A 19,418-nucleotide genomic window follows, 5' to 3' on the forward strand; every position below is an offset into this window, starting at 1 on the left:
CCGTCCCGCCCCTGCCGCCGTCGTCGAGTCAGGCCCGGCCCGGCCGCGCCGCGAGCTTCCCGAGGTGCGGGACCCGCGGTGCCTGCCCTCGAGCCGGGGTTGCAGCCTGGCGTCCGGCGCAGGGCCACGCCGGTATCCTTTCGCAGGTGGATGGCTTTCCGCGCTCGGGGAGGGGAGCTGTGGGCTGTTGGGAAGAAGAGGCCTGGAGGGGGGCGGGGTGGGAATTGTTTGGGAAGAGTGGGGGAAATCCTGATGGGACGCAGCTGTTCTTGTCTTGCCCTTGGTGGAGAGACACTTTATTTTCCTGCACAGAATGTAGATTAAACTATTTGCCATGTGTGGAAGGCAGATTTTTAAAAAATGTGCCTCTAAGATACTTAGAAATATGGACTTGAAATACAACCCCGGCCAAATTACGTACTAGGTGATGACTATGAACTTTGAAAATGGTGTTTTACTGAATAATTCATTACAAGGATTTTAAATCGTTGCTTCCAGAATGCATTTAAAGCTTGCCAGTTTCAAAACAATGCTTCACTCACAAAAGTGATTAAAAAACAATTTTGTTCCTAGTGACTGGATCTTATGGATAAGTCAAGTTGAGATTTAAGTCCTTCAATAATTCTTACGTACCAATTTTAATATAGCAGTGCCTCACATATCTGGATGTGGGGCGGTGAGCCTCAGTTCTCATAGCAAACTCTCCCAGAATTCACACTCTTAATCACTGCTTATAATTGTGCTTGACATGATGTAGGTAGGTACGTCAGAAGTATTTGTTGAATAAAATAGCTTCGAATGGTAGGACCTAGGGATACAACCAAACTAAAACTGTTTCTTTGGAGTGGGTTCTGACTGAAAGCACCCCTATCAAAGAAAGCCGAGCTGGGTTTGCAAGGTTGTAAATCTTTCTGCAGGCTGGCTGGCCGAGGGTGGGACATTGGCAAGAGAGAACTATGGGACCATCAAGACTTACGGGGATACCAGTCACCAAAACCAGAGATGCAGGGGTTAAGTGTTCATCATATAACCATAAATAAATGTAAACTTAGTGCCCTGGTGGCATAAATGGAACTCAGCAGCTACTTCCTAGAAAAAATATGTGGCAGTCTTTTTTTTTTTTTTTTTAGTAATAAATTATAGCTTCCAAAACCCTATGAGGGCATGTCTATTCTGTTCCATAAATTGAAATCTACTCCAAGGAAAGAGGTTTGGTTGTGTCTTCAGGAACTAATTTTTAAAGATGTTTTGTTCAATAAAAGATCTTAAGTTTAAACCGTGAGTAGCTACAGGGTGACCTTGCCTTGTTTGAAGAGTAAAGAAATACCCTCCTTCCCTGCAAAGGAACACCTGACTGGAGATTTGAAAGATGAGAGGAATTAGTAAAGGGGAGTGAGTGGAGGAGCAACCTATAAAGAACCAAAAGGAGGTGTAAGTGGGTGAACTCAGAGACGGGGGGGGGGGGTGTCAGTAGTGAGGTGAAGTGGAGATTAGGAGATGGACTTTTGTTCTCAGAGCCTAGGGACACTCCAAGGTTGTAGTCAGGGAGTTATACGTAGTAAGCTTTGTTTTCTAATCTCAGTGGGGAGAACCGACCATGAGGACTGTGGAGAACTAGGAGTGGAAATGGAACTGTAAATAGATGGTTTATAAGAATAGGGACAAAAAGATTTAAGATGTGACAAAATCGCAAGCTGCAGGCTAGTCATTGGAGGGGCTAACTGTGGCTGTATACCTCATTTCCTGAGACTTATTAAAATATAATGGGACAGCTGAGATCTAATGCATTTTTTTAGTAATAAATTATGCTTAATTCCCTTCAGGAAAGCTAGGATCCGAGCAGTATTCTGTATACAACCGTAAGCAAAGGACACTTGGTCCCTGACAGCAGAGCGTTTAAAGTGTAATTGGAGGGGTAGACAAGAGTAAGACTTACTATAGAAAGAAAAGAACAGTAACAGTGTTTGAGTAATGGAATTTTGAGTGGCACTCTTGTTACCTTAAAGTTCATGAAACACTTACGTTGTTACTTCTCACACACTTAGGATAACCAGGAAACTTTTTGCGTGTGTGAATTATTTCTGTTCCTTTCTTATAGCCATAATCAGGTTTTTCATTCTTTGTTTTTTAATCAGGTTTTTCTTACTCAGTATTTGTATGATGGTTTTTATACAGTTTTATTTCTCTAGAGGCTATGAAAGTTAATTTTAGTTATCAATTTTAAGTAAGTGACTGGGCAAGAGCTATTTAATGGTAAAGATCATATTTTATCTGTAAGGAGTGTCGAGGTTCTGTCTACAAATGCTACTCTTTCTGAGAGTACCCTTTGGCCCAGACACTTGGATCAGGTTACCTCTTAGATTACCTGTAATGATTATAATTAATTCAGGTACTTCCTTGAATGCCCTCAACTATTTAAACCTTTCTGTTGTAATTTAAAAAGAAGTCAGTTTAGACTTGAAATGCAATTTTTCCTCTGAAACTGATCAGAATTTAGTGACTACCAGAATTGGTTCTTGACTTCTTTTTGTTAGGCGATACATATTTAAGAGAATTTCTGTTCTCTATAATTTGATGATATGAGCATGTAATCATTATTCGTTATTTATCCCGTATGCCTATTCCCTTTTAAAAGAATATGAATTATTTATTTTAGGTTAAAATGAAACTTTTTGGGGGAGGTTATTTAGTAAGACATGGTCAGTGGTGTTTAAAAAGCCACTGCCTGTTGAGTCTATTCTGAATCATGGTGGCCTCTTGTGTTATAGAGTAGAGCTGCTTCGTAGATATTTTTTGGACTGTGATCTTTATAGAAGCAAATCGCCAGGCCTGTTTCTCAGGGCAGCTGGGTGGTTTCAAGCAGGTAAGCACAGATAGTTTGCACCACCCAGGACCCACAGCTTGTGTATTGCTGTTAGTTGTTGTTAAGTCTGTTGTGATCATTGTTGAGCCCGTTCCAATTCTTAGCAACCCTATAGAACAGAGTTGACCTGCCCCTATGGTTTCCAAGGCTGTATACATCTTTATGGAAGCAGACTGCTACATCTTTTACCCAAGAAGTGGTTGCTGGATTTGTACTATCAACCTTCTTGTTAGCAGCCAAGTCCCTACTACTGGGCCATCAGGACTCAGATTAGGTGTAATTCCCCCTCACCTTTCTCCTCCGCACCAAAAAAATTCCACTGCCATCTAGTGGATTCTGACTCCTAGTGACCTTGTATGGGGTTTTTAAGGCTGAAACTCTTTATGGGAGCTGAAGGCCTCATCTCTCTCCCTCAGAGGGACTAGTAGGCTTAAACCGCTGACCTTGCAGTTAGCAATCTAAAGCTAGTTCTAAAATAAATAAATACTGAAGGTGGGAACCGATACAAGGCACTATATGTGACCTCCTCCCTGCAGGATGGACAACAGAAAAGTGGGTGAAGGGAGACGGCGGGCAGGGCAAGATATGACAAAATAATAATTTATAAATTATCAAGGGCTCATGAGGGAGGGGAGAGCGGGGAGGGAGGGGAAAAATGAGGACCAGGGGCTTAAGTGGAGAAGAAATGTTTTGAGAATGATGAGGGCAATGAATGTACAAATGTGCTTTACACAATTGATGTATGTATGGATTGTGATAAGAGTTGTATGAGCCCCTAATAAAACGATTTAAAGAAAAAGAAAAAATAAGGAAGGTATATGAATAACATTTGATGGACCTTTTAGTGCTGTTTGTGTGTCCAGTGGCTTGTTGATCTTTCTTTCTCTTTCTTAGGAACCCATTTTGCTGTTTTCACATTCTGATAGACTGCTGTGAACAATTGTGAAAGTTGTACTTTGAGAAGCAAAGTGTTGCAACTTCTTTTTAATAGTAGAAAATTTATAGTTTCATTCAATGCCTAACGTTGCGGAAACAGAAAGGTCAAACGAGTGTGGAAATGGCGAGCACAGACCTGAGAGGACATCTCCTGAAGAGAATCTGCATGGTGCTGTGAAGTCTTTCTGCACAAGTGCCTCAGGAGCACCCTTGGGCCCTACAGGAGATGGCCATTATCCCTGGCGTTGCCCAGTGACTCATACTAGGGAAAAAGTTTATGCCATCTGCTCAGACTCTGCCTTTCTCAACCAGGCAGCCTCAGTCTATAAAACTCCAAATCCAACACGCTCCTCTTGCCTCACTGATAGTACCGCTCTGTCTTCTGGAACTAGCTCACCAAGATACATTGGCATCCCAACTAGTGCATCAGAGATAATCTATAATGAAGAGAATAGCCTGGAAGCCTTGTCCAGTAGCCTGGGCAAGCTACCTCTTGCGTGGGAAATCGATAAATCTGAATTTGATGAGGTGACCACACATTTGAAGCACAAATCAGGTAAGGAGGCATCATGAAAGTTCATATGTGAAACTAATAAAACTTAATTTTTTTAACTTGCCGTTGCCTATTTTTGTTCCTTTAATACTTAGTAGGAACACTGCTGCCATCTTGTCTTAGTAGTACAGGCATGCATCATTTTACTTATACTCTGTTGCACTTTGCAGAGATTGCGTTTTATAAATTGAAGGTTTGTGCTCAAACCTGTGCGTCAAGCAAGACTACTGGTCATGTTTTTTCCCCAACAGCATGTACTCACTTTGTGTCTCTGTCGTATTTTGATAATAGTCACAATATTGCAAACTTTTTTTCATAATGCTATTGCAAGCTATAGACTCCCAAACCAAACACACTACCTTTGAGTTGATTTAGAAACCCATGATTGGATTTCCAAGACTATAAATATTTACTGGAGTAGACAGTCTCTTAGCCTCATTCTCCTCCCCTGCAGATCCTTGTGAGCTTGAACCACTGACCTGTCAGTTAGCTGCCCAATGCTAACCCTTAGCGCCACCATGATTCCATTCAAAGACCACAGTATAGGGTCAGTGCAACTTGTATATACACTGGGAAACAAAAACAATTTTTCTCGCATTACTTCAATATGTGTTTTATTGTAGTGCTCTGGAACCAAATCCAGCATATCTCTGTGGTGTGCCTGCATAGTTAAAAACAACTACTCGTGGACATTCGACATTTAGTTCTTTAATGTTTTACCTCTAGAAACTTCAAGCATAACATTTGCATTTGGAGAGCATTAAAACTAAGGATACTGTAAAAATACAGGGGAGTATGTAGTAGCATAGACAAGGTTCATGACTGGCTCTGGAATAACATACTACTCTGTTCTTTTGGTAGAACAATGTCATGATTCCTCATTAAACATTTGGCTTTCTTTTCTACCACATAACATTAACTTTTTTTGGTTGAAGTTTTTTTAAAAGCAACTTTTAAAATGCAATTTTCTCATGCACATCTGAGAAAATCATGTAGTGCATACTTTTTGAGCACGGTATTCACCTAGGGTGCAGTTCATCAATTTCCCAACTGCAGTGTGATGGGTCTGTGGCAGCTAATAATGCTCTCAACTCCTTTATTTTGAACTCATAAGAATTTGCTGAGACAAGAACTGCTACGGGTATCTCCATTTTATAGGTAAAGGAATTAAGCCTTTGAAGGTATACTTCATTTGCACAGGTGCACAGTTAGTGGGATGTTGAATTAAGATTTGTATTTTATCCTATGTTTCTCTGATCGTGTACAATACAGCCTCTAACTCATTTTAAAAATTAATTTGTTTTACAGAATGAGTTGTAAATTTTTAATGGTTGAGGATGTGAGGGGCTTTTACTTTGTTTATGTGAGTGATATTAGTCTGTTCTTTTTAAAAAAATAATGTTCTTTTCAGGTTTTGGAATTAGGTTCCCTAAAACAAGTTGGCATTATTCTTTCCTGTTTTCAGAAAGCGTTTATGTAGGATTTGGTGATATTTTTTTCCTAAGCATTTAATAGAACTAACCTCTTCATCCTTTAAAGATAGCTATAGGACTATTTAGGTTTTCCATTCCATTCTGTGGCAGGTTTAATCTATTAATTGGTTGTATCACTAGGTGAATGAGGGGTATTTAAGTCTATCATTATGAAATGGTCTGTATTCTTATTAATTCTGGCAAATTTTAATGTTTCAGTTAGTGACATTTATTGCCATAAAGTTGCTTGAAATGTTTCCTTATTATCTCTTTAACCTCTGTAGGGTCATTAGTGATAGTCTTTCATTTTATCCCAAACTGGTAATTTATGTTCTATCTCTTTTTATAAAATTCTTCATTAATTGAGCTACAGTTTATCAGTTTTAACCACCAGCTTTGAGCTTTGCTGGTTTCACCACTTGTTTTCTGTTTTGTTGGTTCCTGTTGTTATTTCTTTCCTTTAAGTTCGCTTTGGTCTTCATTTTCTAGTTTCTAAGACAGCACCTTAGATCATTGCTTTGATTTTCCTGACATAAGTGAACTGGCCCCCTGTTTTAAAAGTTTGAGGACCCCTGGTCTATAGTGATGAAAGGTTGTATGCACTGGAAAAGACTGCATTCTCCCAAATACTCCATTAAGCCAAGGTAAAGTTTTCATGTCTTTGGTATATCTTGTCCAATTCTATGCAGTTGCTGAAAGGGGAGCTTTAAAAATCTACATTTGATTTAGAGCTGTTCCATCTAATCCTGTTAGGTTTTGTTGCCATCTAATTTGAAGCTCTGTTATTAGGTATGTATAATTAAGATTTTCACATCTTCTTGATAAGTTGACCCTTTCATCATCACGAAATGACTCACTTTATCCCTGGTGGTATTTGTTCTTTGTTTGACAATCATAGAGCTTTTCCAGTTTTCTTTACATTAGTGTGCTTGGTAGTGTAACTTTTTCCTTCCATTCATTTTCAACTTAACTGTGACTTTATATTTAAAGTGTATCTTTTAGAGTCTATCCTGTGAATCGCGTCAATAAAATACTGTTTATTTTAGTTTTGGAGTGTTCATTTGGGTCTTTCCAGTAGTACTTTTCTTCTGAGATTTGCTGTCTTTGCATTTATTACACGAATGCTTTGTCTAGTTCAGTGGTTCTCAACCTGTGAGTCGCGACCCCCTTGGGGGTCAAAGGACCCTTTCACAGGGTCAGTCGCCTAAGACCATCGGAAAACATATTTCTGATGGTCTTAGGAACTGAGACACCGTTCCTCTATTGTCTCCAGGTGGGTCCGCCCACATGCAGATACGCCCACATATGAGTACCCAGTGTGAAGACTGTTTACCCATGCTACACCATGCTTCAAGACAAAATTTCATTTATTTGCAATGAGAAATAAATATTTCACAATATATAATTACATACTGTTTTTGTGATTTAATCACGTTTTAATTATGTTCAATTTGTAACAGTGAAAATACATCCTGCCTATCCGATATTTATATTATAATTCATAGCAGTAGCAAAATGACAGTTATGAAATAGCAGTGAAAATAATGTTATGGTTGGGGGTCACCACCACATGAGGAACTGTATTAAGGGTAGCAGCGTTAGGAAGGCTGAGAACCCCTGGTCTAGTTCATAACACATCGTTTTCATGCTGTTGACTCATCACCACCTTATGGTTCTACCATGTGTTACCTGCTTTAAAGTCATTACCTGTAAAATTCAACAACCTGGTCATATCAAAGCTGGTTTTAATTCTCTTTTATCTTGAGAATGTGTTGCGTTTTTCTGTTTTCTCACATGCTCTGTAACTTCGGGTTTGTGTCCTGGATATTGGAAATACCATAAAGACTGTAGATGCTAGCATATTCTACCAAAGAATGTTGGGAGATTTTTTTGTTTGCTCTTGCTTCTGCTGTTCTTTCTGTCTTTAATTGGTGGGGTTAGCTGGTTGGACCACAGCTGTAGATTCTGTATGTTGGGTAGCAGTAAGCACAAATCTTCTGTCATTTCTTTCAGCCTTAGCGGTACTACTGCCTGGAACTTGTTCTGTACGTGCTTGGTTCAAGGGTCAGCCCAATTTTTAATCCAAATTTGTACCCAGATGTTGAGCTTCCCTTCTCTGCACCCTGCTTACTGAGCACCTTTCACCTCACCTTCCAGTGACTATGATCGCCTTGTGCTTTTTCTGGTATCCTCCCATCTTCCTCTAAAAGCCAGTGTAGTGGATAGAAGTGGGGTTAAGGACGAAGGTTCCTACAATGGACGTGATGAAGGGGTAGGAATCTTCAGCTCTGCTCTATTATATGCCCATCTCAAACTTAGATTTCACCGTGACTTCGCTTCTTTCCCTCACCCTGAGTAGAATTTGTCTTGTTGAACCAATTCTCTTTGTAGAGTATGTGGATTTCATGGTGTGTGTTCATTTGAAGCATATAAGCTCATTTTTCAGCGGGGGAATCATAGGGTTAAACTAGTAGAGAACAGAGGGAAGATTTAAAATATGAGTACAGAATGCTTCGTTTGTCTCTTACATTTTGAATAGATGGGAAAACTACTTAGAGAATTGAGTCATTATGGGACAGTGAAGACATCTCAAGAAATGATTGAAAGAACAAAGTCAAACATTTATACAATTTGACAAGAAACCAGGTTTTCTCTTTCTGGACTTGGGATTCATTAATAAAAAAATTAGGCAAAATGAGATTTTGTTAACGTTTGCCCAGTACCTTGGAGCTTTTGTGCAGACGTGGAAAGAATAACTAAAGTGAATGTGGGTGGGAGGGCCTCATTCTTTAATCTTACAGTCTTCATTATTATGACATTCAAAAAATGATAGAAAACCACCTTGGAAATACCGTTAATGAGTACTTGCTTGTTTCTGGCTGTCAGATTGTTCCATTGAATAAAATATAATATGGGGAATTCCACTTCTGTTTTCTAGGATTTTATCTATAATACATATATTTTAAAAATTAAGAATAACTAGTAATAGTAAAACTCTAGTCTCTAGTTAATTTTTTTAACTTAAAAACACGTTTAAATCTTAATTTTGTGTGTGACAGTTCTAAGACATGTTCAGTGCTTGAGTGCCTGGTAGGTGTCATGCCTGGGGCTCCATTTTCCAATGACCCCCACCAGATCCACTCTCTACTGTGGGGACTACTACCTTCCCTGGGAGACTGGCCTCTCCATTCTGGGTTCAACCTTGCTGCTTCATGGTCTTTTCTTGTTTCTTCCATACAAGGAGACGGACGGGCTGATGCTCTCTGCTCGGACCTCGCCGCAGCTGGCACCCTGTGTGGAGCGGGCGAGCATGGGTGCTGCACATCCCTCTGCCTCCGAGCCCTTCGGCCGGTCAGGGCAGGAGCCATACAGGACCGCCCTCTAGTTACTTTTTATGACAGACTTGATTAAGTAAAATAGAATATGTACAGAAGCCCAGCTGTTCCCTGGGAGAAAAATGAGGCTGTCTACTCCAGTAAAGATTCACAGCAGATGGTCAGAAGAGTATAATATTTGGTCATAACTATCTGAAATATTAATAATATTTTAGTGAGGTGAGGCTTGCATTTTATTTATTTTTAAATTTTTATGTGATTTTTGACTGGGTAATCCATTAATATGGATTAGAAATAAGTTTAAAAAGTAAAGTATAAAGTGTAAAGTCTCACTCTTCACTCTTGTCTACCTTTTGTTCAATTTCCAACCTCCTCTTGCCCTATACCCTTCACCTCCAAATAAAAAATTCTTAGGTAACCACTGTGATTTGTCTTGTGTTTTTCTTTTGGAGAGATGTGTGTGTATGCCTGTGGGGCATGCATGCATACACACACACACACACACACAGACAGACAGAAAGGAGTCTGACTTTTTCCATTCCAGCTCCTGAAGCTAAAGTTGGATTTTAATAATGTACACTTGTGCATCATTCTTCATCTGTTTAGTGGTCTCTGTGGGCCTGGAGATATTTTTAAACATCCCATCATCACATTATTGGACCTAATGTGTTCAGTTTCTTAACAAGAGTTGCACTAATGTGGTCTTCATGTTTATGGAAAGGATTTGTTTTCTAGAAAGTGCGGTTAAATGTCTTACTGTTGGCAGTTTGATTTTCTGGATAGGACTAAAGGTTGTGCTGTTGATTATGCAACCAACTCTGGAATTGGAATGTTAGAGTTTGGTGCGAAATAACGTTTATGATTATTACATTTATTTTCATTTTCTCTTTTAGGTAGGGCAGTTTTCTTGAAGATACTTGCATCATCTTTGCGAATATCACTTTTAGAACTAGTGACGGTTTTAAATTCTGAGGCGGATTAATTTTATGGTCTGTGGCAGTTCACATATTAAGCATTTTGCTCATACTATACTCATGTTTTTTAGGCAATGTGAAGAAGCAAATTTCTAAGAAAAAAACTTCTGATAAAAAAGGAAGACATCAGAGAGAGTGTCTTCAGCATTCTCCTCTTGAAGACATTAAACAGCGGAAAGTATTAGACCTCAGACGATGGTAGTTGTCATGGCAACTTTTAATTTTAAAAATATTTATTTGGGCAATAATTTTGCTGTTTACCATTAATACATTCTACATATTTTTCATTCTAAAGTTCTAGGATTTCTAAATATTCCAAGTGTACCACAAATATTTGAAGTAGATCAATACTGAGCTGTGCCATTGTTTCCCAGATGTGCCTAGTCATAAGAATCATTCTATATTATTCCAGATAAGTGATTTCTGGATTCACAGTTGTGAAAATTTTTATATTGTTACATGCTTTTGGGGGGGGCTAAAGAATTTTAAAGTAAGTTATAGGTATCATTAAATTCACCTTGCCCCAAATAAAATAATTTTTAAAAATTCACCTCAATTTACTTAAGAATGCATCTATAAAAAATAATTTTAAAATATGTAGCCATAGTGCTATTGTCATAGCTAATAAAACAAATACATTTCATTCAGATCCAATTTCTAGGCCATATTCAGATTTCATAGATTGTATTAAAAATGCCTTCACACGTGGTTGTTCAAAGTGGAACCCAACCATTAGCCTACATAATGCTAGTCTATACTCTCTTTATCTAAGAGGAAGAATCTTAATCCCCTAATTCCCTTATCACCCATTACTGTATTTCATTTTGTTTTCAGGAAGTTAACTCATTGAAGAGATTTAGCTTGCTATCTTGTAGAATATCTTACCTTCTGGATTTATCTGATTTTTTTCCTTTTAGTTTTCTAACTATTCATCTAACTGCCTGTAAACCTGAAACTAAATATAAAGGCTTGATTAGATTATGCTTAAAGCAAGAATATTGCTTGAGTGATGTGCACCTCATATTACATCAGGAAGCACTGAATAGTTAGTATTAATAGATTATAAGCATTAGGCTGCTAAACAGCAAGGTTGGCAGTTCAAACCTATCAGGTGCTGCCCAAGGGAGAGATGAGGCTATCCGCTTCCATAAAGATTTTCTCAATTCACTGCCATCCAATCAATGCTGCCTCATAGTGACCCTCTGAGTTTGAGATGGTGACTGTTTATGGAAGGAGATAGCCCAGTCTTTCTCCTGCTGCTGCTGGTTGGAACTGCCGAGCATGAGATTGCATCCCAACGTGTAACCATTACACCACCTGGGCTCCGTATAAAGATGTACAGCCTTGAAAATTCTATATAGGGTGACTTTGTGTTGGAATAGGCTCAATGGTGGTGCATTTAAGAGTGATTATGAGATTAAAATAGTGACAATCAACTATCCCTTGATTTTTTCAATTCCCCAGTGGCTTTTTTTCAATAGCAAAATTCATTTCTTTGCATGAGTTCTTGTTGCAAAGGGGTAATCTTTCAGAATTCTTTCTACTTTTGTTAGTAGGCATTCATCTGATTTAAAAAAAAAGCTTGACTAGACTATTAGTTTTCCTTGTAGTATGGCTTTTATTTAAGGAATTAAATGCTTAGTTCATGATAACTTTATTTGTAATCTCTTGATTTGAATTTTTTAAAACGTGTGAGGTTTTAGAAATAACAGGATGAGGTTTTAGAAATACTGTTGACAGTAGCCTTTATTAGGGGCTGAAAATACAAAGAAACATAAGACATGACCTTTGCTCTTGTAAGGTTTAAAGTTGAGAAGATGTTGGGACCAAACAGAAAAATATAAATAACCTTAGTAATTTCCCAAATGATTGGTGTGAATACATTTAGCATGAGAGGAGCTCATGATCACCAAAAAGCTTTGCCAAGAAACTGGGTTCTTTTTTTTTTTTTTTTGAACTGGGTTCTAAGGGAGTAAATAAAACTCTTATAAGGGGATGGCAAGTTATTACAATGAGCAGACCAGCTTATCTGGAATGAGGCTCAGAGAAGCTTAGTTTGCTTAATGGTAGATTTGTACTGCAAATAAAGAGAGTCAAACTTCAAAATCCCTTCTCTCTCTCTCTCACTCACTCTCTCTCTCATTCCACCATCACTCCTCATCACACCATCACTCTCTCCACCATCTCTCCACCATCACTCCTTTCTCTCTCTCGCTCTCATTCTCTCTCTCGCTCTCATTCTTTCTCTCTCTCTCTCTCACTCTATCTCCACCATCACTCCTCATTCTCAGCACCATCACTCCTCCCCTTTTGCTAACACAGCACGATCATCTATTTATTGGCTATTATCAGGTTAAGGATGTAGATTTCCTTTCTTCCTCCCTATTTTGAGGTGGAGAGAAACCATGGGAAATTTAGTGGTAAAGGGATGGATATTTTACAGAGATAAATTGGTAGTAATTCATATGTAGATTGTATTGTAGAAAACTATAGTAAATAACATAAATTTTACTTTCTTTTGAGAAAGGCTTATTCTATTTTAGTTCCTGTCTTTGAACTCAAGATTAATTTTAAAAGGAAAAAAAAGAGAAAAGGTCTGAAATTCTATTTCAATAGTATAAGATGTAACCTAATCAGGGCTTGTAGAAGGAAGGGCAAATGGGAAATTGTCTTGAGGGGAAAATCATCAAAATGACCGCTTGATCCCACTGATGATTAAAATACAGGATTAGCGTGGGGTGGAAAGAGCTCTAGCAGGTAGTAGAATGTCAGTAAAATGTAAAACTGGTACGAATGATATCACTGAAAAAGTTTGGATTATTAAAGAAGTATAACATTTCTTGAAGGTAGCCTTTTAAAAAATTCTTTAAAGCCAAATTTAGTTTTATAAAAAAAATATATGCATGCATGTAATAACTTTCTAAATATATGTTATTATTACTTTGTTTTATTTTTGAATCATTTTATTGGGGGCTCTTAAAGCTCTTGTTACAAACCATATGTCATTTGTATCTGACATATTCATACAAATATTCCATCATACTTTTCTAGACATTTACTTTCCATTGAGCCCTTGGGATCAGCTCTTATTTTTTTTCTTTTTCCTTCCCTCCTCCCCGTCATTATGATTATTTTTATCATGCATGAAATATTATATTATGTTGAACTTTTAAGATAGTGTTTATACTCCAGTATAAATCAGGTTTTTTTAGCACATTTTTAATGCACTTTTTGTGGTAAAATTAAGTGCCTCAGCTGATATTCTGGTTGGCTTATACTCAAGTATATATATATGGTAATCCTAAAGCTTAAACTCTGGCTAAAAATATCCATAAAACCAAAACCACACTACTACCCCTTGAGTCAATATGACGTACTGTGACCCTACAGGACAAGGTAAAACTGCCCTTCGGGGTTTCTGAGACTGTAACTGATGGCAATAGAAAGCCTGTTCTCTCTCTCAAGAGTGGCTTGTAGTTTTGAATTGCCGACCTTGCATTTGGCAGCCAGTGTATAAGCACTACACCACAGGGAGATTTAAATATGGTAGAGAAGAGGCAATATTTAGGGTACTAATACAAAACCCATGAAAAGAACAACCACAAAATGAGTAATAGCAGGGTAGGATTGGGGTGGTGCTGGTAGGGACTGCATCTTTCTTGAAATAAAGTGGCAACATATTCAAACCACAGACTCTCAGACATTTTCTACCTAAACTGTGTACTCTGCACTCACAGAACTGCACAGCCCACTGCTTCCTCCAGCAGGGAAGATCCCTTGGTAGTATGTGTCAGGGTCCTGAAAGGCCCATTCCAGGTTCCTTTTGTTAGAGTGACTATATGTAGGAGTGTGAGCCACCCTAGATCTGCTCACTGTAAGTTGAGGGGAGACACCAGTGTTCTTTGTGCATCTCTAGTGCAGTGCTTCAAAAAATGCAGGAAGAAATGGACAGAATGAGGCACCATGCTAACTGCTACTTTATTCTTACCACCTCCTTTCTCTGCGAGGACAGCCCCTGCTGAATTGGGGAAGGTGGTGAAAGCAAAACAGGCTGCTTGTGTTTAAGTGTGAGAACACCTCTACCCTCTTACCAACGAAGGAAGACTTCACAGTGTTGGTGTTGAAGACAAGCATTGTGAAATGAATCATTCTTCAGTAATAGCTCAATTGCATGCTCGTGCTTGTTTGCACTCCCGCTCTCACACACACACAAATATGTATACTGTACTCATACAAGAGACAAGTAAAACAGCCCCCTGTCATTGAGTTGATTCTGACAGCAATCCAATATAGGTTTTCTCAGGCTCTGAATCATGGAAACTTCACCTATCTCCCCACTGCTGACCATGAGGTTAGCATCTACTACTCTGACCATGAGGTTAGCATCTATCTACTCTGCCAGGTTACCTACCTGGCAGAGTAGATAAAGAGGGATAACAGACATAAGAGATCCAAACGTGGCATCCCTGAGGAAGAGATCTGAACAGGTAAGAAAATACTTAAGACTGAAAAATGTTCCCGAAGTAAAGGAAGGCTAGTGTCTAGATCAGTGGTTCTCAACCTGTGGGTTGCAACCTCTTTGGGGTCGAATGACCCTTTCACACGGGTGGCTCGATTCATAACAGTAACAAAATTACAGTTATGAAGTAGTAATGAAAATAATTTTATGGTTTGGGGGTCACCACAACATAAGGAACTGTATTAAAGGGCCGTGGCATTAGGAAGGTTGAGAACCACTGGTCTAGATTGACAGGGCAAATTGTATCCCGGAAAAGAAAATTGTTACCGACTCTTCACTAAGGTACGTTCTTATGGAGTAACTGAACTTCATAAAGACCTAGAAAAACAAATTGTACAAGAAGAACATACCCCTTTAGTCTCAGTCTTTACCTTCACAGCAATGAGCTGCCGGACCATGATGGAGTTAACGGTTCAGGAAGAGGAAACACCCAACCAAGAATTTTATATGCAGTTTGTCACTAAAGTGTAAAAACCACAAGACTTGTAATCATATAAAACTTTAGGGAATACTCCTTTGTTAAGGAGCTGTTATTCTCTGTAGGGATTTAAGCCAACCAAGTAATGAAAAAAATACAAGAATGAAAAAGTAAGGGGAAAAAGTGCTGATGAGCACTAAACCCATTTATAGGAATTTTAGTTACAGAACAGAATGTTCATTAGAACTACATACATAACATGGAGAACGCATATCAGTGTGAAATACAGCTATATAATGAAACCTTTTAAAACTAGGGTCATTTTGTGTCTTAATTCATTTTTAAAGAGACTTGCAAATATATATAAATATAGTCATCTATCGATAACACTCTATGAACATAAACTAATTTTTAGTCTTCCCTAGGTGATGACTTTTATGTTAAATGACCATTATTTTGTCTCTCAGAGTGTTACTATCTTTTCTATCTTTAGACTATAGATAAAGAGACAAGTCATTGTTTTAACAGATAATTTTCTTTTTTGTAACTTCTCTGGTAAGACTAAAACTGCTTAGTGATGATAGGTTTTGTATCATCGTTTCATTTTTACTACACAGTAGCACTTTGATTAGAACGTATGTAGAGAAAAATAATTTTAAATTTAACTTTAGTTTTTCCTTAAAATTGAATAGGTTATTTTCTGTATGCTTTTGTCCCTGGCACTTCTCTTGACACATGGGTATTTGGAAGACATAATGGGTTAGTTTGCTCCACTTTTAAATCTTCCTCGACAGTACAACGCTTGGCCCATGGCTTTTTACCCAAGGGTTTTAGATAACAGTACGAGTTGCTGTGGAGTTGATCCAGACTCATGACATTCCCGTGGTGTCTGAACAGAACTGTGTCCCCATGGGGTTTTCAGTAGCTGCTGTTCTCAGAAGCGGGTCATGAGGCCTTTCTGGTTTGCAGCAGCAAATACTTTTTGCATCACTCAGGACTTCCTCAAAAGACACCAAACTGAAAGGCCTCGGCAGTTGCCTTCAAATTCTGATTCACAGTGACACCCTCTGTGTGGCAGAGGAGAACTTGGCTCCATAAGGTTCCAATGGCTATGAGCTTATGAAAATAGATGGTCAGGCTTTTATTAACAAAGGGCCTCTTAGTGGATTCAAACCATCAATCCTTTGATTAGTAGCCAAGAATATAAGCTTTTGCGCTGTCCAAGTATGCCTTAAATATAACACCCCCTCAAAAAAAAAATTCCAAAGAAACTAACCCATTGCCTCTCAGTCGATTCTGACTCAAAACCTTGGTGGTTATGAACAGCTAGTGGTTCAAGCCACCAACCAGCCTTTTGATTATTAGCAGTCAACTGCTTTAACCACTGGGCCACCAAGACTCCTCAAATAGACCACAAAAAGCCAAACCCTTTGCCACGGAGTCGATTTTGACTCAGAGACTCTCTAGTATGGACTAAGGGAGCTGTGCCATAGGGTTTCCAAGGTTATAAATCTTTACATAAACAGAATACCACACCTGTGGGTTTGAACTGCCAACCTTTCAGTTAGCATGCAAATTCTTTAATCTGGGCCAGCTTCAAATGGACATCTCACTAACTCACTACCATTGATTCGATTTTGACTCATAGCAACCCCACAGGACAAAGTAGGCCTGGACTTCTGAGACTAAATCATTATAGGAGTTCCCAAAGCTTCATCTTTCTCCTGTGAAGTGGTTAGAGCCCCTTTTGCAATTCACTACACCACAGGATGCCTTTGATAGTAGGTGATAAATGAAGGTTTTAAAAATTTAAATCAAAGAATCTTGAGAAGCAGTTGAATGGGGCAATGTATTTTGTTTTATCCAATATTGATGTTGTAGATACCATGTGTTCAGCCTAGTTGGGAATTTACATAAGATTTTAAATAGTATCGACATTTGCATATAATTTTCATTGTAATATTGACTTTTAACAAGGACTTTAACAAGGACTTGCTCATAATTAGCTATCTTTAGAGGGCAAGTGATTTTTTGTTATGTATTCATGGCTGATACTTAATATGAAAGTATTTTAAGGGACTAAAACTTTTACATTAGTTAACATGATCAAAGTTGTAATTGCGCTATGATTTGTCATAGAATTTACATGTTTTTTTGCATATTTTATTGCATATGTCTTGTGGTCATTCAAGTGAAGTTTTCCATTTTTCTCAGGTACTGCATCAGCCGGCCACAATATAAGACTTCTTGTGGCATCTCTTCATTGACTTCCTGCTGGAATTTCTTATATAGCACAATGGGAGCTGGAAAGTACGCGTGTTAAGTAATGGTTACCGCACGTTTCACTTCAAAAGGAGTTTGGTGTTGCTTTTCTATGATGCTGGATGTTTAAGAGTAGATTTTTATAAACTAAGAAAAAATTGCTATACTTTGTTACAAGTCTTTTAGCTTAAAATGCATATACATAATATTTTTGATACAATAAAAATTAATTAAGATATTCCCAAATTAATTGCAATTCAGTCCTGCATTAAAGGTGAAAATGATTCAAATTGTACAATGAAAGGTAATGTTTTCTTTTTGTAGTCTTCCACCTATTACCCAGGAAGAGGCTTTGCATATTTTGGGCTTTCAACCCCCATTTGAAGATATTAGATTTGGCCCTTTCACTGGAAATACAACACTTATGAGGTAGGAAGCCCCCACTTCGAGGCAATATCTATTTCTATGGTAAAGAAGAATTACTAGAGATATGTGATACATAATCCATGTGTCTAGCTACTTTGGACTATACCTCATTTTCTTAGAACTGGAATAGTGCCCTCATTGTAACTGAATTGTTAATATGAGTACATCTTGTTATTTTTAGATGGTTTCGACAAATAAATGACCACTTCCATGTAAAAGGATGTTCTTATGTCTTATATAAACCTCATGGAAAGAACAAAACAGCTGGAGAAACTGGTAGGTTAAAATACAGAATTTTATACACACAAACAGATTATAAACCCATTCATACATACCTGCTTTAGATACATCTCAGAGATGCCTGTCCTTATTCAAGAGCTGGTGTGTAAACCCTAAACACAGTCTGTTACTTTGTCTCCATGATCTTTAAAATAGTTTCATTGTATGGTTTAGCACTTTTACCTCTTCTCATCCTTGCCTGTTGAACTTTAAGCCATGCCAGAAACACATCTCACACAGTATTGTTTGGTCTGTGGGGTACGTGTGTAAACTTTGAGGAGCAAACTTTCAGGAATTTCCTGAAAAGCTGGAATGGACTGCTAAAATGACAGAGTTATATTAGTCTCAGTTATAACAAAGACCAATGGAGTTGATTTGACAGTTTGTTTTAAGTTATGTGCTAATCAAATCATTTGTATTACTTGGTAGTCTCCATTTTGCAATCTGTCACAATGATCTTTTGATTTTACTTTGTACTAAAGTGAGAGTATATGCTTACCAAGGTTAAAAATAGAACAAAAAATGAGATATTTCTTTTGGCCTATAGCTGGCATATTCTATTGATTAAGAGTTAGACAAACTTGGAATTTCCATCTTGGTTCCTACACATTATTAGTTTATGACCTTGACCAAGTCACTTAGACCCTCACTTTCTGAGTCTCAGGCTTACTGTGATGATAAAAGAGTGTATATTTGCCATGTGCTAAATGCCATGCTTGACAAAGAGTTAGAAGATTCAATACATGTTAGATATTATTATTACTGACTGAATTCTGTATGTTTGTACCTTCCCTGTCCCTGTAGAAAGGGAATCTTTAAATCATATCTATTTTTTTCTGTTTCTAGCAAGACTGCTGACGTACTTCTTAATAACTGATCAAATGGGAAATGCATGATATTTTCCAGGTTCTTAATTTTTCCTCTTCTGCCATGTCTCGTTAGCTTTGTAAATTATTCATGGAGTTTGAATAGATAAAATGGAATCATATTTTTCACTTAAAAAAAATGTCTGTCCTTTTCTATATCTGCTCCCCACCCCCCAGTAGTTTCTTGTTCCTAACTCAAATTTCTGACAACTTTCATTGCCATCGAGTTGATTCTGAATCATAGTGACCCTATAGGACAGGGTAGAACTGCCCCTCTGGGTTTCTGAGACTTCAAGTTTTTTTTTTATAATTATGATCTTTATTAAGGAGTTAACAGGTTACAAATGCTTGGATACAATCATTATAATAGGATAGCCTCTCTCAGTCATGCCCATATGAAGGCCTTCCTCTGTCTTGGATCTCTCAAACCTACAGCCAGTTGGTTTCTACCCTGTTCATGCAATGTTACAAAGCTCTTTTTTTTTTTCCAATCATTTTATTAGGGGCTCATACAA

At 38.0% G+C, this 19,418-nt stretch overlaps 1 protein-coding gene across 2 annotated transcripts in view; it reads left to right on the forward strand.

The window, feature by feature from the left end:
* The first annotated feature begins 129 nt into the window (after positions 1 to 129).
* The window catches only part of BIVM (basic, immunoglobulin-like variable motif containing), a 37,827-nt gene continuing 18,538 nt past the window's right edge, over positions 130 to 19,418 (forward strand). The window contains exons 1-6 of one of the 2 annotated variants that reach the window (XM_045283753.1): positions 130 to 146; positions 3,758 to 4,355; positions 10,205 to 10,331; positions 17,285 to 17,380; positions 17,657 to 17,761; positions 17,940 to 18,034. In XM_045283753.1, the coding sequence (XP_045139688.1) occupies positions 3,878 to 4,355; positions 10,205 to 10,331; positions 17,285 to 17,380; positions 17,657 to 17,761; positions 17,940 to 18,034 (901 nt within the window). In that variant the 5' untranslated portion in view covers positions 130 to 146; positions 3,758 to 3,877. Of the gene's footprint in view, positions 147 to 3,602; positions 4,356 to 10,204; positions 10,332 to 17,284; positions 17,381 to 17,656; positions 17,762 to 17,939; positions 18,035 to 19,418 lie in introns of those variants that run through there. The other variant, XM_045283754.1, reaches the window with a different exon arrangement.

The sequence above is a fragment of the Echinops telfairi genome, unplaced genomic scaffold (genome assembly GCF_000313985.2).
Source record: "Echinops telfairi isolate 266 unplaced genomic scaffold, ASM31398v2 ScPeMD7_7467;HRSCAF=8505_0, whole genome shotgun sequence".
NCBI lineage: Eukaryota > Metazoa > Chordata > Mammalia > Afrosoricida > Tenrecidae > Echinops > Echinops telfairi.